This window comes from Manihot esculenta, chromosome 4 (assembly GCF_001659605.2).
Source record: "Manihot esculenta cultivar AM560-2 chromosome 4, M.esculenta_v8, whole genome shotgun sequence".
NCBI lineage: Eukaryota > Viridiplantae > Streptophyta > Magnoliopsida > Malpighiales > Euphorbiaceae > Manihot > Manihot esculenta.
In genome coordinates this window covers 26,061,605-26,088,832 of record NC_035164.2, presented here as the reverse complement: position 1 = coordinate 26,088,832, position 27,228 = coordinate 26,061,605, and the positions used below count along the sequence as shown (strand labels likewise).

The following is a 27,228-nucleotide window of genomic DNA, read 5'->3' as shown; positions in this document are numbered from 1 at the left end:
CTCCTTCGGGTGGGAAAGGCTATTTTTTTCCTTTTGGAATGTGGGTTCCCTCTACTACTCCTGAGTGGAGTAAATAGCTTTTGTTGATTTTTTTTTTTTTTTAGTAGAACTTGTGGTTCACTGAGAGAGTTTTTTTTTGTCGACCTTGAGACTTTCCCCTGGTCCTCCGGGTGGGGAAAGGCTACTTCTTTCCTTCTGAAATGTGGGTTCCTGACATGGAGCAACTAGTTTTGAATTTTACGACAGACTTAGATCGGATCTAACTTTTGCTGCTGACATCCGATGGAGACTCACGATAGCTTTTCGAAAAGGGAATTTCGAGACGCACGACTTTCAAAAGTGTAGCGAGAGCTGTAGGCCTGGTCACAAAGTTCGATATGAAAATCCCATCGTTTAGAGGGTCAATTTTGCATTTTAATTATTTTTTTGGATATTTTGAGTATTTTCATAATTTTGCATATTAGGATTTTGTTTCTATTATAAATAGTCTCCCTTTACTATTATAAATAGTCTCCCTTTACTATTATAAACTCACTTTTCAATCTTTGAGAAATTTCAATAAAACTCTTCATCTTCTAGCCTATCTTTTCTCCTATTTCGTCTTAACCAAACGATATTGATTAAAACTCTTGACAGAATGTAAATAGTCCTTTATTAGTTCCCTCTACTACTCCTGAGTGGCATAAATAGCTTCTGCTGATGATTTTTTTTAACAGAACTTGTGGTTCACTAAGAGAGTTTTTTAGATCTTTCTCCATCTTTAACTTTTCTTGCCTCTGTTGATTTTATCTTTATTGTTTGTGTGTTGAGGTTTTTGCATGTATGTGTGGCGCTTTAATATGAGTTTTCTAATAGTCTTTATCAAAGTTTTGATGGTAGAAGGATACTTTGCGGACGTTCACGGAGAAGATTTGGAGCTCCCTATCCATTACAACCTATAAGACAGCGAGATGGCAAGAGCTCTGCCTCCTCACTGTCTTAGTTAGCCATGGCACTCTACACGCATTCAGAGATACACTTTTTCTAGTGATTATTTTTTCAATATCTGTGGTTCAAATCTCTATTTTCTTCCCCTATTTTCTCTTTGCAAGCATGCTTTTATTTTCCTTTGTAATATAAATTTTTAGGTTTAGATGTTATAACGTTTTAAATTGTCTATCGGTAGTTTCGTTCGGTGGTTTCTTTTTCGACCTTTCTGAGACAACTTTTAATCCATAGTATAGCAGCACACCTGTTTAAATTTTTTAAGTTGATTTATTCGAATCAAAATATTCGGTATAGTATACCTTTTTTAGACCGATTATATTATAGGTTTAGATTACTTTGATCGTACTTTTAGGCCTCTATTCATTTTTAAACTTCTACTTATTTTCAATCGATTTTGCTCACCTCTCGATAAAAGAAAAAAAAAATATTAAACCGTACTTTGAAAAAACAAAAAAGCCGCGGTCAAGGGCAATTTCTAATAAAGGTTAACCATCACAGGAAAAAGAATCCAATGTGTCACACACTCATATTGCATTATTGGCCCATCAGGCATATCAGCCATTTCAGACACACTCAACTCAAAGCCTATAGAGCTATTAAATAATAATAGTAATAATAATTATATGCTGTCTATTTTTGTCAATATTTGCAGCTGTTAATTATGATGTTTATTTGCACACGGATTAATAATTTTACCCAAAACAACAAGACAGAGCTACTAATCTAATCTTAGCCTATATATAGCTGCCTACTACTAGCTTACTCTCTTGCTTATGCAGTCAAAGATAGAAGAAGAACAAGACCCATGGAATTTGAACAAATTATACTATGTCCATGTGCTGGGTTTGCATGTAAAGGTGCACAAAGTTTATATAATAATAAAAAATTAATTTTAACTATTCATATTATTTAATTAATGTAATTTTAATTATATATTATTTATTTTATTTGATCAACTGGATTTTATTTGAAAAAGGATAAAGAATTTAATTTTATAAAATATAATTACATTTTGATTAAGAATAAAAATATAAAAATTAAACAATTAATTTTTACAAAATACAGAGAGAGCTTATAATAATTTCGCTACATTAGTACATAAAATTTAGTATTATTAAATTAAGGGAAAATTACTTTTTAGTCCCTAAGATTTAACGTAATTAACACTTCTGTCCTTCTATTTTGGCGACCCGACACTTAAGTCCCTCACTTTATTTTCTGTCCAAATTCGTGGTCCTTCAATCCAAAATAGTCGTTTGGGACACGTGAATTGACAAAATTAACCCTCACTAAACCCAAACCCAAATGCCTCTTCTTCTTCTTCTCATTCTTCTTCTTCTCCTTCTTCTTCCTACCCTTTTCTGCAACTTCTTCTTCTTCTTCTTTCTTCTTCTTCTTCTTCTTCTTCTTCTTCTTCTTCTTCTTCTTCTTCCTACCCTCCTTTCTGCAACTTCTTCTTCTTCTTCTTTTTCTTCTTCTTCTTCTTCCTACCCTTTTTGCAACTTCTTCGTTTTCTTCTTCTTCTTTCTTCTTATTCTTCCTACCCTTTCTTCTTCTTCTTTTTCTTCTTCTTCTTCTTCTTCTGCAACTGGAGAAAACATGAAAGAGACAAAAAAATAGGAATTTCACATTAAGAGAATGATATTTCTGGAAAAAATTATCACTTCTCACTTTTGACTCTTTGACCAAACGGTTTAAATGGACGGAAGGACTACGAATTTGGACGGAAGAGAAAGTGAGGGACTTAAGTATTGGGTCGCCAAAATAGAGGGACAGAAATATTAATTACGTTAAACCTCAGAGACTAAGAAGTAATTTTCCCTTAAATTAAAACTCAACAATATAGCATACTCGATTGAAGGTATATTCAATAAAATCAATAATTCATATAACTAATGAGATACTTTTATCAGAACTCTTTGTTTGCAATGGTAAATAAATTTTGAGAAAATTTAAATAAAATATTTTTTTCTTAATTTTAGTAAAATTAAAAATATAAAAATTTAATTCTTTTGAATTTTTATGAGAATTAATTTTTAATTAAAAGGAAATCTTATTAAAAATGGTCAAGATTTTACGAAAAATGATTTGATTTAAAATTATTTATATTAAAATTACTTAATTTGTTTTTTTGAGAATTTCATTTTATTTCTTTTCTTTTGTGCTTTATTCTTTTTATTTATTTTAATTTCAAATTTATTTGTATTTTTTTAATTAATAACTGTCTTTATAGAATTTAATTTAATATTAAATATCAATATTTAATACATTTATAATTGATATTAAGAAATTTAGTAAACTTTTTTTAATTTTTTTTTAGAAAATAGTGTCCATCTTAATTTATATTTTTAATGTAAAAAATTATATAAAGTTAATATTCTAAAAATTGTGAAAATATTAATAATGGTGTTCAAACAAATATTTTTACTGTAGAAAATGATTGTTATTTATAAAATAAATATTTGCATTTAATTTAAAAATGATAAGGATAATAAAAAAATCAATTTAAATTTATTATTAATTTATTTAAAATAAATTAATTATATTATTTTTTTACCCTAAATCATTCGATTAATTATATGATGTATTAAATATCGTAAATTTTAAAAAATATCATTTGGATCCATTTATAGAGTAATAAACTTTCTAATAATCTTGTATCCTTAACCTAAGTTTAAGGTGAATAAAATATTTGTGTCATTTTTTTATTTTAATTTAAAATTTTAAATTTTAAATAAACTAACACAAAATTTATATATTGATGTAATTTTGATCAATTTTTAAAATTAAAATAAAAGATAAATAATTTAATTATTAAATATGTATTTCTATTTTAATAATAGGTTTTATTTTATAATAATAATTATCAATATTTTATATATAATAAATATATTATTTAATTTAAATAACATCATATATAAAATAATTAAAAATAATATATTTATTAAAATTATGAACTATATATCTAACAGTTATTTTATTATTTTTTTTAAATTAAATATATTAATTAATTATAATTAAATATGAGTTAATATTATTTTCATATCTAAAATTAACTTATATTTAAAAAATAATAAAATATTATATTTAATAATTTTATTTGAACTCTTACATTTTAATTTTTAAAAATTAACAAAAATTCACTCAAATACAATTATTAGCCTAATTCATTTAAAATTTAAATATTTGAATTAAAATATAAAATAATTATAAATATTTAATTTTTGTAGTCAATTGGTTTTTTTTTTTATAATTGTAAATATAAAATAATATCTCCATCGTCTTCATTTTATTATCTATACTTTGTAAATTTTTCCATTCCTTGCGCTATTCAGTTTGTCAGGGATTATAATATCAAGGATTTTAAATTGCTTTGTCTTGAATAAATTACATGCATCTAATCAATGGAGATCAAATAAAGGAAAGCCACATTCTTTATCAACTTTAAATAAGAATAAAATGCTGTTTAGTCCCTGAAATATACTAAAATTAGGAGAAACATCACAAAGAGCTAAAACTGGAGAAAGAAAAGAACATAGAGTTTTGAGTTTAAAAAGAAATGAGAAAGAGAAAATACAAACCTATCCCATTTCAACAGAATCAGTTAACTAAAAACAAAGGAGTATGCCAGTCATTTAAAAATCAATGAAAACTCATTGTTCATTAAGAAGAAAGAAACTCACTATTATTTGAAAAGTAAAAAGCACTAGTGTTATCACATTCAATGAGTACATGATTAACCTTAATACTATAGTATTCCAATTATAATTTCATCTAAAGGATTTGGATAACACAGCTTCCATCATCAATATACTCAGTTATTGATAGAGCTACTAAAGTTTATTTCTTGTTAAACCAAGAGACCAAAGCATGTTCTAGGAACTGACATATTTTCAAAGGTGCTCTTTATTTTTATTATACTTCCAGTAAAATTAGAATCACTATATCTTATTAAATTAAATCTTTCACACTTAGAATACCAAAGACCAACAGAGAGTGCGCTAACTAGGTATCTAAAAGTTCTCTTAACAACAATTAGATGAGATTTCTTAGGACATGACTGAAATCTTGCATACAAACACACACTAATTAATGTCTGTCTAGATGCAGTGAAGTACAGGAGAGAGCCAATTATATCTCGATATAGCTTCTGATTTACATTCTTACATTTCTTTGTCTAATTTGATGCTTGAATTCATTAGTGTATTGATGCTATTCACCTTGAATTTCTTTAGCCTATCTTTTATATATTTGGACTAATTTATAAATATCCATTTTTTTAGTTGCATGATTTACCGTCCACGGAAGAAGGTGAGATCTCCCATTAAGTTCATTTTGAACTCACTCTACACAACCTTTGAAAATTTCTCACACATAAAATCATTAGTAGTCCAAAAATTTTATCATCAAAATAAATTAGAACAACTAATATATCATGTTTATGAATTTTAGTAAACAGAGTGATATCTACTTTTCTTCTTCTAAAATTATTTTTCAAAATAAAATTTCTCAAGTATTTGTCCACATTCAATTTGAGAATATGATTTAAAAATATAGAATCTTCAAAGCTAGGATTGAGCTATATAAAGTTCTTCAATAAAATCATTTAGGAAAATCTATTAACATCTAATTTGAAATAACATAAAATTCTTAAGACATGCAAATGCACAAAATATTTTAATAGTTTTAATTCTAATAACTAGTAAAAGTTTCATCAAAGTCTATTCATTCCTCTTGATTGTATCGTTAAGCTACTAATCTTGCTTTGTTTCTAACTATATTATCACTTTTATTCATTTTATTTCTAAAGTCCATTTTGTTCTAATTATAGTGATTTTTAGGCTTAGTAACAAGTTGCCAAATTTTTATTCCTCTCTAATTGATCGACTTCCTCTTGCATTGCAAGAATCCAATTTTCATTATTTTGAGCCTCTTCATAAGATATAGGTTTAAGTTGTGAGATAAAAGCAATATTATCGAAATACGTTCTCAATTATGCTTTTGTCATCATGCTTTGTGTTGACCTATGATATCTCCATTCTTGTAGAAAATCTTTATGTATTTGATTATTGACTTACAATTTCTACATATTTGGTTGTTGCTCTTCATTTTCTTAACCTCCATCTTGTGAAATCTCTCCATAAGTTTCAATTTGAAATTCAACATTATGCTCATTCACTCCATTTTCGATTGTTTTATCCTTACAAAAAATTTGCTCAAAATCATTCTCAAGGAATTTTTTTTTCCAAGGGAGGGTTAGATTCATCAAATAAACAAGCTCTTTTTATTGAACATTTTATGAGCTTTCCTTGTAGAAGATTAACCGAGAAAGATATCTTTAAAAATCTTACCATCAAACTTATCAAGATACTCTTTTTTGTTCAAGATATAACACTTGCATCCAAATACATGAAAATATGAAATTTTAAATTTTTTACCTTTCAATAACTCATATAGTGTTTTCTTTAGAAAAGCTCTTATGGTAACACAATTAATAATATAGCATAATGTGTTTATAGTTTCAGCCCAAAAATATTTTTAAAAATTATTTTCAATCAACATAGCTTTTGATATTTATTGTAAGGTTTTATTTTTCCTCTTAATAACTCCATTTTATTGTAGAGTTCTTGAAACTGAAAAATAATTATGTCATGTTGTAAACTAAAACTAACAAACATATAATTTTTAAATTTCTTTTCAGTATTACTTCTCAAAGATGTTATATAAAAATATTTTTTATTTTGAACACGTTTATAATATATCTCAAAAACATTAAGAGTTTCATCCTTATATGTTTCTTGAAAAATCATCAATAACAACAAATGCATAAAATTTTTCACCAAGACTTGTAGGAGTTATTTGACTAAATAAGTCAACATGTAAATAACTCTAAAAGTCTCAATGTTGAAGTCTCATTATTTGATTTAAAAGAAGCTCTAGTGCTTTATAAAGATGATTTTTTTCAAAATTTAGCTTTATTAAACCTCTAACAAGATTTTTGTTTGAAAGTTTTGAAATCAGATATATACTAGCATGATCTAATATGTTCTATGCCACAATCAATTATTATCATCACAAGTAGCAAAACACTTTTTCAACACCATTTTTAATATATTCGAGATTAAACGGATAAATATTATCAATTCTAAATGCAATAAACAGAGTATAATCATTCATATTAAGAATCTCACGGTATGGAGTAAAAATTATTCCCTTAAAACCTTTTATCACAAAGTTGACTTATACTTAACATATTCTACTTTAATCCTTGAAAAAGCGTTATATTCTCAATGCAAGGCTTATATCTAATTGTTCCGTTTTTTATTTTTTGTGCTCTTCCTTTATCTCCAAATTTCATAAATCCTTCACTTTTCATTATCAACTTATAAAATAAGGTCTTGCCTCCAGTCATGTGATGTGAACAACCACTATCAATATGTCATTTATTTTTCTCCATTTTATACCTCATACAAACAAGAAATTACATATCTACTTTAGGTACGCGATTATTTTTTTTCATCGATCCATTTGTCACAATCACAATAAAAAATATTTCTAAATTTTGTCTTTTTATATCTATACTATTTGGATATAAAAGAATAGATCTTTGAATAATTTACTTTAACCATATACTTGGACTAGAAAAATGGAACATGTATATATATTAAATTAGACAAGCTTTTTTAAAAAAGTACAGAGCAAAAATCAAAATTTTTTGCTATATGATATGTGCAGATCAATGCCCAATTTAGTTACTAAATCATAACACAAATTCACCCTTTTGGGTCCTCTACAAGTTAGCAGTAATGTGAACTGTACCTTTAGATACTCAGATTTTTTTTACTTTACCAGTGTCTGTTATTACTGAACCTCAATGAATCATATAACCTTTTTTATTGCAATAGAAACATGTTATGCTTGAAAATAAAGATGATAATGCTTTGAAAAAATAGTTATTATATTTTTCATGATTTACAAAACCATCATAACTAATACTAGATATTTTATTAGAAAATCTTTGTGATCCAACCAACAAATCAAGATATTGTTTTTCTTTTGTAAACTTTGTTAGACCATTATTAAAGATTCAATTTTTTGCTTTAAAAACTTTGATTTTTCCTAAAAGTTTATCACAATTCTATTTTGAGATTTCCAGCTTATTTTCTAAATCATTGAACAAAATCATTTGAGATTTATGAAATTCATTTTCTTTCAAAATCTTGATAAATTAAATGTTTTCAAATTTTAAAGATATGTTTTCAAGTTTTAAGGATCCACATTTCCTTTTGTATATTTTATATTCACTATAAACTTTAGCAAAAGCAAGCTCTAGTTCTTTAATATTAAGCGGTTCAAATTATATTACCTTAATATCTTCCTTGTGCAAAGATTCTGAAGCTTCTTCTTCAAGTGCCATATAATAGACACATACAAAAGACATCAACTTCATCCTTGTCTTTTAATTCATCACTCGAGCTGTCATTTCTAGCATCCCATACAGATGTTGTTATTTTCTCCCCTTTGTCTTCCTTGCCTTTCTTCTTTATGTTTTTTGGGTAGTTTGGTATGATGCGTCCAGACTTGTTGCATTCATAATAGATACCTTCTTTTTTTTGTGAGGACGTGATTGAGAGTCATTATTAGAGCCATATTTCTTAACAAATCTTTTGTGTTTGCTTTCTCCTTTTCTAAATGCTCTTCTAAATTCCCTTGCTAGAATTGTCATCTCTTCACCATCACTTGATAGACTTAATGAATCACTTGCATCTATTTGTAGAGTAGTAGATTTCTTCTTCCTTTTAGTTTATTTTTCTAATTTTAGAACTATTCCTTTCTTACTCTTTTCTTTTTTGACAGTCTCCTTTTTGAACATCATCTTGTGAGCTATAAGTGATCCAATCAATTCACCATATGTATATCTTATAAAGTCTTTTGTGTCAAAGATTACTGTAGTTTTTGCTTTCCAATACTTCAGAAGAGATCTCAAGATATTCTTAACTAATTTGGCTTCTTCAAATATTTTACCAAGCACTTTTAGAAGGTTAACTAAATTAGTAAATTTTGATGCTCATTTTAGCTATGGTTTCACCTAGTCTCATCTTAAAAAGTCATAGTCACGAATCAACAAATTTGCTTTGGATTCTTTCATATTCAGGTGCAAAGAAGTTTAATTTTCCTCTCTCATTGCGACAACCTTTAAAAGTAAGAAATAAGGGTAAAACCACTGAAAATACGAAAAAGAATGAGTTTTGAAGCAAAATCAAATTTGATATGGATATGGTTAGTAGTTCAAAATCCAGTTTGAACAGTTTGTATCAATTGTGGGATGCATATAAAGGGTCTTGCAAGTTCGGGACTACAACATGCTACAAGTGTGGTCAGGAGAGGCACATAGCACATGAGTGTCCAAATGTGGTGTCCAAATGTGGCTAAGATAGCTCAATCCCAACAAATAGCTTCTAATAGTGTGGCATAAACAAAAACTAGATAAATCTTTTTTGCTTATGTCGTGGGGTAAAAAGCAAGAAAGAGGAAGAGGAAGAGCCTCTTCATTAGCAAATTCTCAAGGAGGAGTTTTTACAACACTAGTATTGATCTTCACTATGATAAAAAAAGACCAACACATCAAACACAATGGTTGTAGAAAAAATCACAATTGTCTGTTAAAATGTGTATAGTTTTATAGACCTTAATGTCTCTCACTTTTTTGTTTCTCCAAGAACCCTAGAAGATTAGGTTTTCTAACCTCTAGGCTTTAGCATCCCTAATGGATAAATAGACTTACATATGATCCATTATTCATAGAGATAGTCTGTCCGCTTTATCGAATTATAGCTGAAGACATATGCCTTTTAACTGACGTGGTGGTTCTAGAGTTAACAAATTTTAATGTCATTCTAGGAATTGAATGGCTCTCCACTCATGGTGTCATCTTAGAGTGTAGAGATAAGGTGGTTAAGTTCAAAGGATAGAATGGGTTAAAGGTTGTCTTTCATGGTGACAAGACATGTATGTGCCTAAAGGGTTGATATCTGTTGTGTAAACTCATAGGCTTCTTAAAAGCGATCATTAGAGATTTCTAGCTTATATCAGAGAGATTAATAGTTAGGTTAGAGAATTAGCTTTAGTGCCATTATTAGAGAGTTTTTAGATGTATTTCTAAATTATCTATTTAGTTAGATCAACGTAAAGAGAATTTTCAAGAGTTGAAAGTTAACTTTTAGACCAATGTTAACTTTGCTTTCAAGTAATAAGAACTTCACAGTGTTTAGTTATGCACTTCAAATGGAACTAAGTTGTGTGTTGATAGGGTTATAATATATGTTTCTAAGCAATTGAAAAAGCATAAATTGAATTATCTACACATAATTTAGTAATTGCAGTAATGATCTTTACACTTGAATTATAGAGGCATTATCTCTATAATGTGAGATGTGAGACTTTTATAAATCATAAGAACCTATAATACAAATTTAGTCAAAGAAAATTGAGGTTGAAGCAAAAAAAGATGATGGAACTCCTTAGTAATTATGATAGTAAGATCTTTGGCTTTATTTTTACTATCAAACTAAACTAAAATTAATAATTTATCCGTTAAAATAAATTAAAATCTAATTTAAAACTATTAAATTTAGCCAAAAAAAGTCACACATTACAAATAAATCAAGCGATATCCTTAAGATTAGAGTTATTAAAACATTAAAATCAATTAAAAAAATAATTATGTGATTGCGCACATTTTCATTTTAAGGTTTAAGGTTAAGTTAATTATTTTTTTTATTATACACCATTAGTAAATAAAGATTTTTCTATATAATACTATTAAATATTTTTTATGTATCAAAAAAATTAAAAAAATTATTTATGGTTTTATAAATTTTTAATTAAAAGTCTAAGTTTAAGTTTATAGAAAGTGCACGTACTTATAGGTTTAGTCTGATGGTAAGTGTATCTGAATAAATCTGAGAGATTTTAGATTTTATTCTCCAAATTTTCAATCCCCATTTAAAAAAAAAAAGAAGGTGCACATTTAAAAGAGTATTCAATTCGTTAGGACATGGTGTTCGCAACTCTAAAAAAGCTTGAGTATGAGTAGCTCACGCATTGGAGTAAATTTAGAGGTGACTTGAATTAAACTTATATATATTTTTTAATTTTTCAAACTGAACTCATATTCATATTTAAATATTACTTTAAATTAAAACTTCATTTATTTTTTAAAAAATAATTTGTATTTAAAAAATATTTTTTATAAAAAATATTTTTTGTGAAAAATATTTTTCAATAAAATAAGAATTTTAAAATGTATTGCACTTTACATACTTAAATACCAAATAGAGACATGTGAACTGCGTCGCCCTGCGTGTATGCGTCGATTACTTATCCAGCTGTCTAGTCAGAAACTTTTTGGACTGGAGTTTATTCTGCTTGTGGTTGAGCTCCGCCTCAAAGGAGTGATCGAACTCCGTCAGGCAGCGAGTGATTCTTCATTACTAAAAATATTATAAAAATAATTTTTTAAAATAATTTAATTTTTTATTTGATAAAAAAATATTTTTTATTAATTATTTTTTTTAAATTCACAAAATAAAAATATTTTTTTAAAACAAATGTACTCTAAATATTTAATAGCTTATCATCAAAATTTAATGGATTAATAAAATGTTTGTAAATATAAAAATTACCAGATTCCTTTATTCATAAAATCAATTTCAGCTCTGATTTGAAAAAAAAATAACCTGAAAGTATAAAATATTTTTATAATTTTTTATTTTTAATTAAATATTTAATATGACGTGATTAAAATGATTTTAATATAAAAATATCATTTTTGCTAATGGTAATCACAAAGTCCTTTTTGTTATAAAGCTAATGTTAGACTCTGATTTAGAAAAATATATAAAATCACTAGATAATTTTTTTTATCACTTAATCCATTCTTTATATTTTAAAAAAATATTATTTACTCTTATCGAAAAATTAATTAATTATTTTTTAATTTTAAAAGAATATATTAAAACATTTTTAACATATTAATTTTTTTATTAATTTTATCGATAAATATTTTACTATTTAATGTTTATAATTTTAAAAAATTTATTAACCGATCTTTTAAATTTAAAAAAAAATTATTAATTAATCTCGTCATATCAAAAATATTTTAATTTTTTTATAATATTTAATTATTAAAATTAATAAAAAAATTAATTAATAAAATTTTTAAAGTATTAAAAATATTTTAATATATTTTTTAAAATTAAATATTTAATTTATAAATTTTTTATACCAACTAAATAATAATTTTTTCTTATATTTATTTGGTTAATAATCTCAAGAAACTCGTACATTCTACGTGCTCAGGAACAGAGCTTGGTCCGAATTTGAAGGTAGGCTCCGTTTGGTTGTATGCTGCATGTGATGTACGGAAGGGAGAGACTGTAATAAACAAACCAATTGTAAAGAGGAGTGTTACATTTTACGTGCTTAGGAACAGAGCTTGGTCGGAATTTGAAGGTAGGCTCTGTTTGGTTGTGTGCTGCATGTGATGTACGGAAGAGAGAGACTGTAATAAACAACCAAATTGTAAAGAGGAGTGTTAGGCTCTCTCTCTCTCTGTCTCGTTTCTTGTAGTTGTCAAAATTCAGCCACGGAAAGTCAATACATATGCCTTCTTCGCCCGTTCTATAGGCTTGTAGGTGTTGCTATTGGAATGATGAAAAATCACATTTTAAATTCTACAAATTTACCTTGTAATATCGTTGTTTTTCTTACTATAAATGCTTATTTTATTTATGGGACCTACTCTGATTTAATGTTTATTTAAACTTCATCATTTTAAAAAAAATTTATTATTTAATTTTTAAATATTATTATTATTAACAAATTAAACTCTTAATTTTAAAAAATTTATAACACTTCTTTATTTTTTTGTTATCAATAAAATAATTTTTTTCTCTATTTTTATAGTTCAAAATATAATAAAAAATTAAATTATTTTCATAAAATAATCTTTTTATGTATTTTTACGGTTAAAAATACAGTAAAATATTAAATTACTCCTTCCTCCTTGTTAAAAATATAGCAAAAAATTAAATTATTTTCTCTTTCTTCTCGCGGTTAAAAATATAGGCCGGAATGACTATTTTATTGATATAAAAAAAATAAAAATATTTTAATAAATTTTAAAAAATAAAAAATTAACTTTTGAATAATAATAATATTCATAAATTAAATAGTAAAACTTCCTTATTTTAAATTAAAAATTATTATTTTGGAAGAGTATGTCCGTAATTTAAGACCGCATTAATGTGTTCAAAAGTAATATTTCCGTTAACTTTTTTTTCGGCTAGCCTTTTTCTTGGCTAAACTTTGCCGCTTACCTTGCTTTCGGCTAGCCTTTTTCTGGGTTTTGGTAGAAGCAATGATGCTATTTTGAGGGTCTTTCTATGATTGCATGTTGTTTCGATTTGTTTCCAAGGGCCTTCCTTTGTTGTTTCTATTGATGCTTGTGGTCTCTCTCTGCGTCTATGAAGGCGATTGCTGTATTGGTGGAATCGGTGAATGGTCGTTGTGGTGTGGCCCTTCGTGTTTGGGGCTTGATTGGATTGGTTCTGTTTGTTTTTATTTTATGTGGTTTGAATTTTTTTTTTCTTCTGATTTGGTTCTTTAATTTTTTGGTCTTAGTCCTTTAGGATAGATATTACACCCCTTTATAATGAGTTCTATGCACGCTTTAAAAAATATATATAAATAAAAAAAAACATTAATTTGTCACGTTATTTTAGTAAAGTTAATTTTTTTTTTTTTATTTTAAAAAGTATTAGTTAGTCATGATTTTGTTGGCTTTTCCTTGTTTAATTTAAATTAAAATTTTTTGTAAATTACGGATTGATTAAAAAAAAATGCGGCTGTTATAATGTAATAGCCCGGCCCTTTTACCGGCACTGTTACCGTTCACGGCTCAGGGCTATCCCACGCCTAGCCTCATGCCACCTTGAACACGGCTCAGGGCTATCCCACGCCTAGCCTCATGCCACCTTGAACTTTTCACTGGCGTAGCTTTTAACATCTATTCACCCTCACGGGTTCTTGGCAGAATTTGTCCCTTTGAGTTCTCGCATCGCATCCTTCCCCAAGTAGATTTGGCTCAAATTTTCCTTTGGAAATTAAATCGCTTCCCCACTACTCGAACCCTTGACCTCCTACTTTAAGGGAATAGACCGGTGAAAGTGAGTAACAATTGTTCCAATCATCATCATACAGGACATAACTCCACATCCTATCCTAGTGGACATAATTTTATGCATGTATATTAATATGTTATGTATGAGATTTAACCAGATAATAGGATGTATGTTTGACTTGCTACAGGTCCCGACAGCCTTAAGCCGATCTGGATCCTAGGGTATCGGTTTCCGGGTCGTTACATATAATCACTCTTCCTATTTTCACTCAAAATAGGGCAGTCTCCACTCTCCAAGTCAATCGACTTTTGCAGACTACTTTCAGAAAACATTAAAACTTATCTCCTTAAATTATTATATTAGAAAAATTATTATTTATATGATAAAAAAAAATAAACAAAACCATAAAAAATTTTCACTTAATTGGGAAAAAAATTATTGAATTTAAAAAGAATTTTAGCAGGCATGTTCAATTAGCACATATTCAAAGTAAACTCTATCAATTTAAATAAACTCTGTTAATTTTAATTTTTTGAGTCATATCCATCTCTATTAATCTGAATTGTGTATTCTAAATATGACTCTATAAGTTAGAAAATGAGTGTGATCCGAAATTGTATATTCTATATATAATTGAAGTCAGATCATCTTTCATTCAAGACTTGTGTTCTGATAGCACTTAATCACAAGAGAATCTCAACTTGCTGGCTATCTGAAGCTTTACTAAAACCAACCTGTTTTCAGTAAGTTAGATGCCAAGGTGCAAATTCCAGGTCGGTCAAGTTCAAAGATCTCATGTTTGCGTTACAGAAGAGAAGGGAAGAGAATCAAGCTAAGGTCTGAAGTGCAGGAGAGCCAAGTATTTGTTGCATTAGTTTTTTGCAATCCCACATCGACCGCAATAAAAATTGAGAGGTCTGCCAACTTCTTCCCAATGTCTGTAAGCAAATTCTCTGATCATGCAGCCGAAGGTTTAATTGTTTGTAATAACAGATTATGTGATCTATTCTTAAATACATTTCTCAAGAAACAAATTCAAGGGGAAAGTAAGAAAAAAGAATGCTGTAGGTTTTAAGTGAGAAAATTGTGATACCTTACATAGTTCCATTTACAATTGCATAACGTCTTTCTTTCAGATGTAAAAATCTGTTTGCTTTGATTGAGCTTTGATATCTTTCAATTTCTTTAGTATGTTGGTGAAGTAATCCTGCAAATATTTCTCAAGTGTTACTACATCTTTTGCGTCCACGCCAAGGAGTGTATATGTTTCAGCCATAGGAGCAGAGAACACAATATCACTCGTTAGAACCTGCAAATGCCGGGGGGAGGGGGGAATTAGTGCAACTTCAATAATAAAGTAATTGAATGTGAGTGAAAAGAATATAAAATTTTAGTTCATAAATAATATATATATTATGGACATGGGTAAATATGGCAATGTACAAAGAAAAGCTAAAAGTAAAATAATGTCAATTCATCAAAGCTAAGGATAATCCTCAAAATGAGATTATTACACTCTCAAATGAACAATAGGTTCCTTTCCTATGAATGCTTTCTTGAGTATGATGAGTAGAAAGAAATCAACTCCTAATAAATTAAATGGGATTATGGCAGCTCATTCATGTGGTGCTACAAACAAATCTTTTTTGGAAAGATACCCCTAAGAGAGTACGATGGTGAGGTTACTACTGCAGGTATTTATGCGACTCCCTTAAACAGAATGCTTGCCATAACATCTTATGCAAAGTTTAGGTCTAGTTACAATGGCAATATTCAAGACAGAAACCATGGAATATTTATATGCAAACTCACACCCAGTCTAATGTGAAGGACCACCGACCAGCTGGTCATTCAAGTTCAAAGAGAGTTACTCCAGTTGGCAGTTGTACAAATTTCTCTTAGTCAAACAAAACAAGCAAATGTTACAGCAGCAGATTGACATTCATTGTTAGCTCCTTGTTCTTTTTATGGCTTGAAACGTGGAAGTTTCTTTTGTGGTAGTTGTTTTCTATTCTTGATTGTACTCAACAGTAAGGTTTGTAAAATGGAAGCATGAACTTATTCAAAGCAATTTATTTCCATAAGAGATTGTAGAGCTCTCTCAAATGAGCTCTCAACTCCATCATTTCAAAATAGGTAGACAAGGCAGAAGTTAACAAAACATTCAGATTGAATCTCAAATTGATTGTCATGTCCATCACCCCCAAACTAGATCCTAGGCTCAAGACGGTAACAGATAGATTCAAGAACACCCATTAAATTGTACCATATTATATTATTATGCTCACGTTGTTATCTACTATGGGAAAAAATTTTAAACTACATGGAGATATTTTTAAAAAATATAAGTCATATGGAAGATTGTCAGATATTTTATGGACAGAGAAATTTAATATTAATTTAACATCACATCTCAGGCTATTATTCTTAGCTTTCAAACTCAAAGTTATTCATCATATAAATAATTTGAATGGTGGCAAACTGTCGGTGCCTTTGCTGTTATAAATTAATCCAAAGAGACTGTTGTCATACAACTAGATCTATACATGTTAATAACCATTTGGACAACGCTAACATATTATTAATAGGAAATTGAAGCCTACAAATAGAAAATCAATAGAGATATATTTGGCATATCTCACCACATTATTATCTCTTTCAACTCAAATTCTTTCAGTTCATTAGAATTTGATAAGCTAATATATTTTCTTCACATCATCAGCTAGAGTGGTATTATGTTTTATTAGTTGGACTTATTTGAGAACTGGGGGATACTAATTCAGATTTATCCTAGGATTCAATATATCTACAGAGACCACAATGGCTTGCTTCAAACCATATTTTACTAAAACTTCTGATTAATCCCACTTTATCTGTTTTCTGATGGTTTTCATTCAATGTTTCTGAATTAACAGAATATTTATTAATTTGCAGCAGCATATTGTTCCAACAGATATCATGTCAAAGCAGAAGGCAGACAGTTCAGTCATTCCCTTCAAAGTTCAAACATCCATAAAGAACAATCGTTCATTTGAAAAACTGTTCGGAGAAATTCTTATAGCATTTGAATAATACCAGCGTGCTTAAAAGCAAATGATGCAGCGGATAGCCATCTTGCTTAATGCAACATGGCTTATAGTTCACAGAAGCAAGATAATTTATTACCTCTGAAAATGCCAGTCTATCAGCGACATCATTTGTCCACTCGAAAAACCGTGTCAGTTGACGGGTGAATCTTAAAATTGAAACTGGAACAGTAGTAACATTCGCATCCTGCCCTGCCAGTCTTTCACACAATGTAATCACCTACACCGAGACTGAAGGGTTAGCACAGAAGAAATGGAAATTATTACTTCCCTTGGTTCAGCGAAAATGATATTTTCACATTCTTTTAGAACAAATGAGAACATGGAGATCAGAAGAGCCAACTAACCACATTGAATTGTCTGCTCTGGCAACAGGTTCCCAATTGACAACAAAGCAAATGATAGGGAAAGCAGGGAGTAATATAAATCTAGCAGAACAGTATTGAAATCCATTTTAACAATGCTTTTCTTCACAAGTTTACCTCTTGGGTTGTCCATGCTCGAGGACCAGCAAAAGTGAGAAGCTTCCCATTGATTTTCTCATTGCGTACTGCTATGAATGTCAACCGAGCTATATCCTGAATATGAAATGCAAAAATGTGATTAATTAGGGGAAAAATAAAATAATAAGATTTAGCTGCCACCAAAGAAATAATTACAGAAGAAATCACATAAATAGAACCTGGGTATCCATGTAAGCAATTCTTGTGGGGGCATCGGTTCCCCAAACAGATTTCTCTTCTAGTATAGGTACTGCATATTGCCCAATAAGGCCCTGATAAATTAGCAACAAGCATTTGGACTCAACAATTGGATGTATAACATCAAAAGAGATAATGTGAAGGCAAACAGCAAGACTATGCATAATTAGAAAGACCCATCTGTGAACATCCATAGATGAAAGACTAATTGCTTTATGTATCATGTTCCTGGCCAAGATCCATTTCAGAGAACATGAATGCCCTTGCTTGAACGTTCATACATGTAAACTTTTATGCACAAATAATAAAATTTTGGTAAACATGCAAGACCATCCAAAAATCTCTAGGTCTCTTATTAAGTATCATAAAGTTTAGAAGCCTACATCAACAATTTGCTAGTTAAGTTTTCATACCGGGAAGGACGTAAATGGGGATTCAGGGTGGGGACTAATCAATAAAAGGAACAGAGAGATGGACTAACTAATGACTTGGTGAGATGTCATGCCTGACAGTCAGATTTAAAGCCCTGGCTCATTTGTTTGATTTTCGATATTACCATTCACCATTTGATTTTTGATATACCGATCACCATGTCTGATATTACCTTAGATATATTAGGTTAACTGACTCTAAACTTTGTTTCCCCTCTCACTTCCTAATGAATGAAAAACAATAAAATTCGTAAATGGTAGACATAGCCAGGAAGTAAGGAGAGATGGGGTAAGTTCTACAACACTTTGCTCTTGTATTTACAAGTGGAAAATGTGAGTGTCCTCTATCCTAGTTTTAGATCACAATTCTAACAGAGAAAATTGTCTGCTTCATAAAATAATAATAATAACAACAATAAAAAGAAAAATTCATAAAAACAAGAGAATTAATTCTGGGAAACATTTACTTGCATGAAACCGCATAACCGGATTACGACGTGATTAAGGCCAGAGTCCTGAAGGAACTTCTCGGTACAATATTTGATCTCCATTAGTGGAACTTCAGGATGCTTGTCACAGTTATGGATAGAAAAGAACACAAATTTCTGGATTCCCATTGCTTTTGCGCACTGTATTAGAGCAACTTTTCCTTCCCAGTCTACCTAAACAGAAGATCCGAATTAAACAACGCCAACAAAAGATGAATAAAAGTAATAATTTCATAAATTCTTGAGGCGAGCCAACCGTTTTGATGGGTTCTTCAGGACGCCCTGTGGCACAGTCAATGACTGTATGAACGCCCACCAGTGTTGCTGGTATACTCTCGGGTTTGCTAAGGTCTGCCTGCTCATTATATACACATCCAATATATGGATACAATAAGAAAAGAGATTGTTACTGCTTAAGATAATTAGAGAGAAAGAGAAGAAACGACAAACATTGACAACAGTGGCGCCCCAATCGCGAAGGAAGTCAGCTGGAGCAGGACGAGGCCTAACAAGGCATCGTACTTCGTAGCCTTCATCCAGTGCCCGCCGCACAATTTGCCTGCCTAGAGTTCCAGTGGCTCCTACAACCAATATGCTCGTCGGCCTTACTGGAGTTCCCGGTGCCAAATTCACAGCACCCACTGCCTCCGCAGCACTCGCATTGCACGTCACCGTTGGCCGCACATCACGTTTCCCTTTCAAAACTAAAACAAATAAAAAAGAGTCAACTCTCAAAAATAAATTACTATCACAATATTGAAGAGGACACACATAGTGAGAAAGTAATCAAGTACCTGTAGAAATAAATGAAGCGGAAGGCGAGATGAGAGGCTGCGGTGACAAATTACGCCGCCATGAAAGTAAGGTGTTGTTGGAAGAGACGGCGATTTGGCTGTGTCGGTGGCCACGGTAATTATGGTGGAACTTTCCAGGAGTTGCTATCTGCGTTGGGAGCCTGCATGCCATAGTTGGTGGTTTCAGGCAGAGAGAGGAAGGGAGAGAAGGAAAGGAAGCAATAACTGAAAGAGGACAGGCGAGAACGAAAAGAAATATGGACAAGAACATTGCCACGTTACTCGCCGAAGAGGATTACGATCTTAGCCACGTGTATTTCTCTACTGCTTTCGTTCTGCTGCTTCAGGGCCCAATTGAATTGGATAATGTGCTCGTATTTTGAAATGGGATTTTTTATTTGTTTATAATATAAAAAAATTATCCTTTTATTTGTAATTAATCATTTTTTTTAAATTAAATTAATTTTTAGCAACTCATGTGAGTATTTAATATTTTTTAAATAAAAATTTTTGAATTAAAAAAAGTAATGTTTTTAAATTTTAAATCAAAAAGTTATTAAAAATAAAACAATTAAATTAAATCTTTATAAAACTTTTAACTTTCAAATATAAACTCAATGCTAGGAACGTCCGTTTCCGATTCTAATACGGAATCGGAGCAGGAATCAAAAACTCATTTTCTTCAATTTTTTAAAATTAAAATTAAATTTTAATATGATTTTAGTATAATTTTATTTATTTTCGATTTCAATTTAATTTTAATTTTAATTTTAATTTTAATTTTAATTTTAATTTTAATTTTGAAATAGTTCTATTTTTTATAATAAAATTAAAATTTAAATGAAATAATTAAATATTTATAACATAATACTAATATAAAATAATTAAATTCTTTTAACATGATAATAATACTATTTATATCAAACTAATAAATCTCACATTTAAATTTTATAATAATATTAAATATTTATAATATCATATAATATTTTCATTTAAAATATATTAAGATATTAAATAATAAAATATAATATAGTATTTTTATTATAATTTTTAAATTTTTAAAAGAAGAAAAAAAAATTCATTAGAGTTTTTAAAAACTTTATTGCAATATTTTTATAAAAAATAAACTCCAACTAAATCAGATTTTATTATTCCTGTGAAAGATTATAAATTTATTTATAGCAAAACTATATAATTTTATTTAAAATCATGTAGTATTAAAAAAGTACGTTATTTTTTAAAATAGTGACCATTATTTTAATTTAATTTATTTTTAATTTTATTAAATTATATTTTATTAATATATATAATCTTATTGATGTAGTTGAAATTAGATTGATAATATGGCCAGGGTGGAATTGAGCTGCGATTGGCTAAAACCTGCAAGGAGAAAAATGTGAGGTGGTGGTGGACGCCTACGACAGTCACTCTGACGCTCAAGTCAATATCGTAACAAGGAGAGATTGTAATAAATTATTTATAGTTTTGTGTTAGATAATAGCGTACTTTTGCCTCTGTTATCATGTCTCTTTTATACTGTAAAAAAATGGAGATAAATATAGTATTTCATGGAAATTCGGTAATGATGTGGACGACTGCACGATAAAAGATATCGTCAGCTAATGAGTTTATGATATCGTGATTATAGGCGAAGCAGGAAAATATCTAATAACGGTAATCTTGTGCCAAAACTCGGCCCATCAAGGGAGGGCGAGTCTTGACGACAACCCAAGTATTTAAAGTGTCTGGGTCTCCTTTTCCATAGTGGGACACCATCTTCCACTTGTCAGTTCCCTGCCACGTGGTCTCTGCTTTGTGGTGACAGCTTATAGTTTTCTTTGGGCAGATGTTATGTAACATCAGAGGTCCCCCGCTAGTCTTCGTTTCTTCATATTCAAAGAGGACATCTTTTATCGAAACCCGGGACACGTGGCCCCTTGTGATTGGCTCTTTGTTACTCACATCGCCTCACGTGCTGGTCCCTTTAACGGCTGCTGCGATATTTATCATATCGCATTTAATGTCTGCCATCAAAACTACCCTTATAAGGGTCCATCGTCTTTTTCAAGCATACATTTTGCGTTTTTTCTACAATTTCTTTTTCAAAGAGATTCACTCCTTCGACTCTCATTTTGTTAAAGTTCTTACCTGATTTTCGATAACTTTCTTGTCTTTTTTGATATGGATAGAAACATCTCTTCCTCTCCTAGCGAGGTTTCCAGCTCCTCCTCTGAAAGCCCCATCCGATTGTCAGCCCCTATTGTTCTCTTGAGGGGGACCTCCAAGGACGAGGGTGCCTCCCTTAGTGACATCCCGTCCCTCTTCTCAGATAGCGACGTGGATCATTTGTATGGAACCTAGTACATTCCTCGGGATTCTTTCCAAATTTTCGCTCCTTCTCCCCACGTTCGTGCTAACGACTTGATTCCTGTTGGTGACACTATCATAGTCTTCAAAGAGCAATTGAAGGCGAGTCTCTATTTTCCCTTTAGACCCCTTCTTTGTGGAGGTCCTTTGGTTTCACAAGCTTTCTGTCGCTCAGCTCCATCCTAACAGTTGGAGGATTTTGGTAGCTTTTTGGTTCGTGTGTGTTAATAAGCGTAGCACTTTTCTCCCAGTTTTATCAACTGGATACTCGTAAGAATGAGGAGTTATGGTACTTTAGCAATCGAAAATATTTGAACATTTTTTATCGGATGCCTTCTTCTTTAAAACGGTGAAAAAATAATTTTTTTGTCCTTCATCATCATACTTTGGGGGGGGGGGAGAGTTTGGGCGCCTTCAAGCTACCTGGCACTACTAGGTGGAGCTGATGAAAGATGGGGTCCGCTTAAGGAGAGAAGAGGACGAGGCTTTAGCTTCTCTTATGGCACTGGCCAAAGCCTTGAGGAAGATTGATATTACTTAAGCGGTAAGGAACGTCGTCGTGTCCTGGTAAAGCCACCTACCGGCAAGCCAGACTCGCGCTTCTCATTCGCCCCGCCTTTCCAGAAGCGTACCCCTTCCTTAGGATCAGGGTACTTCCCTTTTCAACCTTTTTTATTTTTTGAACTGACTATCTGACTTACGTTTTCTTTTGTTTGTAGATATGGTCGGGTCAAGCAGGTTTGCCGAGGCGGTTCGTGCTGCTCGAAAGGGCAAAGCTGTTGTTGCTGAGGTTACCAACCCCCTTGCTAAGCGCGCTCGCCCTTCGGGAGACATGATCATACTTCCTCCTTCTCCTTCCCAACCTTCGACCAAGGAACTGGCACCCCCTGAGCCTAAGCCTTTGGTCCCAGGCACCTCTATTTCTGCCTCAGCCCCTGCACTTCCCACTAATGCCCCATCTTCTTTAGCTCCCATGGATGTTGTGGTCAAGTCTTCTTGGCCTACGGGCATTCAACATTTGGCCTTGGCACTAAATAGAGCACCTTCCCTCCTTAATGACCCTTCATTGGGTCTTCTGCTAATTAAGAATGCTTTGAGGCCTGCGGAGTGTCATTACTTAAATGAGATTGAGACGGATGAGCTATTTATAAATGCTATTCATTCCGCGCTGAAGGGGGCCCTTTGTGCCTTTGTGGTCAAGGAGTGTTTTAGGACCTTGAGACAGGAATTTGGCACAAATAAGACGCACAGGGAGCTTTTGGCTGAATAATGTTTGACTTTGAAGACTCGGGTGGCCAAGGTTGAGGGTACCATGATGGAGACCCTGAAATCTATGGACAAGCTTTAGGCTGACCTTGACGCGATCCTTGCCTCTAAGCTGGGCCTTGAGAATCGGGCTAAATCTGTCGAGGATTAAGTGGCCTTGTTGCAACACTAGGTTTTGGAGCTGCAGGCTCAAGCTAAGGAGGCCTAGGCCGCCTCCACCAAGGTAGCCGAGCTAGAAGTGGAACTCCAAGAGATAGTGGCCCAGCGAGGAGATATTTGTTCAGGGTCAGGATTCCGTGAAGAAGGAGCTGATGAAACATTATCCTTCTGAGGATTTCTCCTGGATAGATGATATCCTCCCTGAGGAAGAAGGTGAGGGTGGAGGGGAACATACTGAAGATACTCCCTTTAAGGATGAGCGTGATGAAGTCGTACCCTCTAACCGGGTTTCTCCTATAATGAATGTTGAGAATTTTAATGTATCGAAGACTCAGGAGAATAAGGCTGATGACCCTGCCTCTTTGTAATTGTTTTATATTTAATGAGAATGTTTCCTTTGTCTGTTGTTCATATTTCCTGCATATAAGTTTTTCTATGAGAAAAAAGGTTTTCTTACATAGTTAACACTTGTTTATGACGTTTAGTCATTGGCCCGTCTTGGGTCTATGAGATAAAGAACTTAGTGAATTTCCATCAACCAACCATAAGGTATGGCGAATGCTCACCTTGTGGTTATAAGTCATGACTTAACGTAAACTGTCTTATGGCCTTAATTTGTGGGATCACTCGCCCTAGTGGTCTAATAGGAATTGCCTTATGACCTGGTCTGGCTAAGATTTGCCTTATGGCCTTAATTCGTGGGACCAACGCCCAAATAGTCTAGCAAAAATTATCTTGTGGCTTGGCCTAGCTAAAATTTGCCTTGTGGCCTTTACTCGTGGGACCAACGCCCGAGTGGTCTGTTAATAATTGCCTTGTAACCTAGCTTGGCTAAAATTTGCCTGTGGCCTTTATTCGTGGGATCAACGCCCGAGTGGTCTGGCGAAGATTGCCTTGTGATCTGGCCTGGCTAAGATTTTCCTTGTGGCTTTTATTCATGGGACCAACGCCCAAGTGGTCTGGTGAAGATTGCCTTGTGATCTGGCCTGGCTAAAATTTACTTGTGGCCTTTATTTGTGGGACCAACACCCAAGTAGTCTGGCGAAGATTTCCTTGTGACCCAACCTGGCTAAAATTTACCTTGTTGTAATACCCGGCTAGACTCCGGTACCGGAATTCCTACCGTCCGGTGGAATCTCGGATGTCGGAGACCTCTAGAAGGGTAGAATCATGTTCTATAAAAATGTTTTAATGTGTTTTATGATTTTAAGTATGAAATTAAATGAGTTTTTGCATGAAAAGTCCTTGGAGGAAAACCCAGGTTCGGCCGCCGAAAGTCAAGTTCGGCCGCCGAACATGCATGCCTTTTGGAGGCACGTTAGGCCCCCGAAAGAATGAGTTAGGGAAGTCCAGGTTCGACCCCCGAAAGTCAAGTTCGGCGGCCGAACATTTCATGGATGCGGAAGCGCATTCGGCCCCCGAACGTGGCCTGGCCAGCCACCTATAAAAGGGGCACTTAGCCGAAATGGGCGAGTTTTCTCCCATTTTCGGCCACAGCAAGCTTCCGACCTTCCCTTTTGCAACTCTTGTGTTCTTCCTCCAAATCTCTTCCATTTTTCTTGAGTTTTAAACTCACATTGCAAGTTTTGAGCATTTAAACCAAGTTTTGGAGCTTTGGGAACTCAGGAGCTCATTTTCGTGGATCTCCAAGTTTAGGTCGTCTCCCTCTCGATCTTCAAGAGGTAAGAGCCGATCTTAAGCTCCTTATGTGTTTTAAATAAGTTTTATGCAAGATCTATGGGTAGAAAGGCATGTTAGGTTATATGTTGAGTTATGGGTTAATATTGATGTTTTGAACAATGTGTGTTGATTGTGTGTGTTTGAAGTGTTGTAGTTGGAGTATATGACTGTTTGAGACCCCTAGGAACTTGTATGCATGTTTTGGTTGAGATTTATGCATGATTTGAGGTTTTGGGAGGCAAGGGGTTCATGTGAACCAAGTTTCTGCCCTTCTGGCAGAAACCAGGTTCGGCCGCCGAAGGGAGTTTCGGCCGCCGAACCCCCTTGTGGAGGCAGCATTCGGCTGCCGAAGCTTGCCCCCGAAAGAAGACTTTCGGATCTGTCTGGGAGGTTCGGCCGCCGAAGGTGCCGCCGAACCTGCCTGACTTTCGGCTCTTGAGGGACTTTCGGCCGCCGAACCTGCCGCCGAAAGTGCCCTGTTCAGCCATTTCTTGCATGTTTTTATGTGATGTTTTCATGATGTTTTAGGGGGTTTTTGGGGAGTAGTTTATAGTTATGTTCAGGTGTGTTTGGTCCCTCATTTGAGTCCACCTGTGTAGGTTCGGACCCGAGGAACCGAGGACCCCAGCAGTGAGTTCAGCTGCTTCGGTGTTGTCAGAGTCAACCAGAGGTGAGTGGAACTAAACTTAATCTTTTAAATTAAATGTTTTATCATGTTTCATGCATCATGATTATGCAATAGGGTGATTGCATTAGTTTCACGAATATGCCGCATTGCATCATGTGTTGTTGATGTGGGTGAATGTTGGATGACCCAATTAGTCCATGACAGGAAGACCAGGACCCCATTCTACGGCCTGGCACGGAAATGAAAGATCAGGACCCCATTCTACGGCCTGGCACGATTGTGGACTCGAAGACCAGGAGCCCAGAGGAGGCCCTGGAATAATGGTAAGTAATGTATGTATGACAGGAAGACCAGGACCCCATGCTACGGCCTGGCACTATGTTAGCTTGGACTAATTGGTGACAAGTTCACCCAACCCTTATGTGAATTATTTGTGTTATGATGCATTTCATAGAGCATAGTATTTATGTGTTTTAATAGTTCAGCTCACTGGGCTTTTAGCTCACCCCTCTCCCTTTACCCCCAGGCTTGCAGGTACAGTATAGTGCGGGAGTCCGGATAGAGTAAAGAAGTCATGCTTATGTAATAGCTAGCAATGGACATGATCAAATTGTAATGTGAAAGTATAGTATAGTTATGTAACGAGGTTTATGGATGTTAGTGTGTGCTTGACCATAGAATGTTGTATCCCTTTTTATACATGATCTTGGTTATTTTATGTCATTTATGTAAACCAACTCAACAGATGTATGTCACCCATTGAGGGCACAGATGAGATCCCACAGAGGGATCAAGGTTATGTTTATGTTTATGCACAGGTTGAGTTTGGTTGATGTATGTGGAAAGAAAAGTTTTAATTTTTATGTATGTTGTGGATCATGTATGGGATTATACAGGTTTTCAGGTTATGTCAGGCTTGCTACGGGTCCCGGCGGCCTTATGCCGATCTGGATCCTAGCGCCGGTAGCGGTCCGATTTTTGGGTCGTTACACTTGTGGCCTTTATTCGTGGGACCAATGCCTAAGTGGTTTGGCGAAGATTGCCTTATGACCTAGCCTGACTAAAATTTACCTTGTGGTTTTTATTCGTGGGACCAGTGCCTAAGTGGTCTGGCGGGGACCGCCTAAGAACATACCATGTAACAATACTTTTTTTTGAAATGGTATGTAACAATACTTTGTTGACTTTATTATTAAAAGAATATCCTTCGTTTACATACGAGGGAAAAACTAAATTGCTTGTCAAAATGTAAACAATATCAAAATGGATACTTTGGGAGGATGACCCTTATGGGCGAATGTTCTCCTCGCCTTTCTAGTAACCAAACTGTAATCTTATCTGATGACCACGGGGCTTTCTCTACCCTGTGCGAGGCTGGGCCCAAGAGGAGAACAATGGCCCAAAGCCCATCAAGCCCTCCTTAGGCTAACCAACTCAGCATCTCAGGCCTCGACCCA

At 32.6% G+C, this 27,228-nt stretch overlaps 1 protein-coding gene across 3 annotated transcripts; it reads right to left on the bottom strand.

Moving 5' to 3' along the window:
• Positions 1-13,627: 13,627 nt before the first annotated feature.
• Positions 13,628-19,907, bottom strand: LOC110614201 (protein HIGH CHLOROPHYLL FLUORESCENCE PHENOTYPE 244, chloroplastic). 3 transcript variants are annotated; one of them, XM_021755711.2, is made up of 9 exons: positions 19,672-19,907; positions 19,328-19,581; positions 19,134-19,232; positions 18,857-19,051; positions 17,940-18,032; positions 17,740-17,835; positions 17,337-17,477; positions 15,265-15,480; positions 13,628-15,124 (listed from the first exon to the last, which is right to left on the bottom strand). In XM_021755711.2, exons 1-8 carry the CDS (start codon positions 19,841-19,843, stop codon positions 15,304-15,306), a joined length of 1,227 nt encoding a protein of 408 aa, XP_021611403.1. In that variant the 5' UTR covers positions 19,844-19,907; the 3' UTR covers positions 13,628-15,124; positions 15,265-15,303. The 3 variants fall into 3 exon arrangements, with proteins under 3 accessions (XP_021611403.1, XP_021611404.1, XP_021611402.1); XM_021755712.2 differs by having other exon boundaries at positions 13,628-15,109; XM_021755710.2 differs by lacking the exon at positions 13,628-15,124 and having other exon boundaries at positions 15,219-15,480.
• Between the last annotated feature and the right edge of the window lie 7,321 nt (positions 19,908-27,228).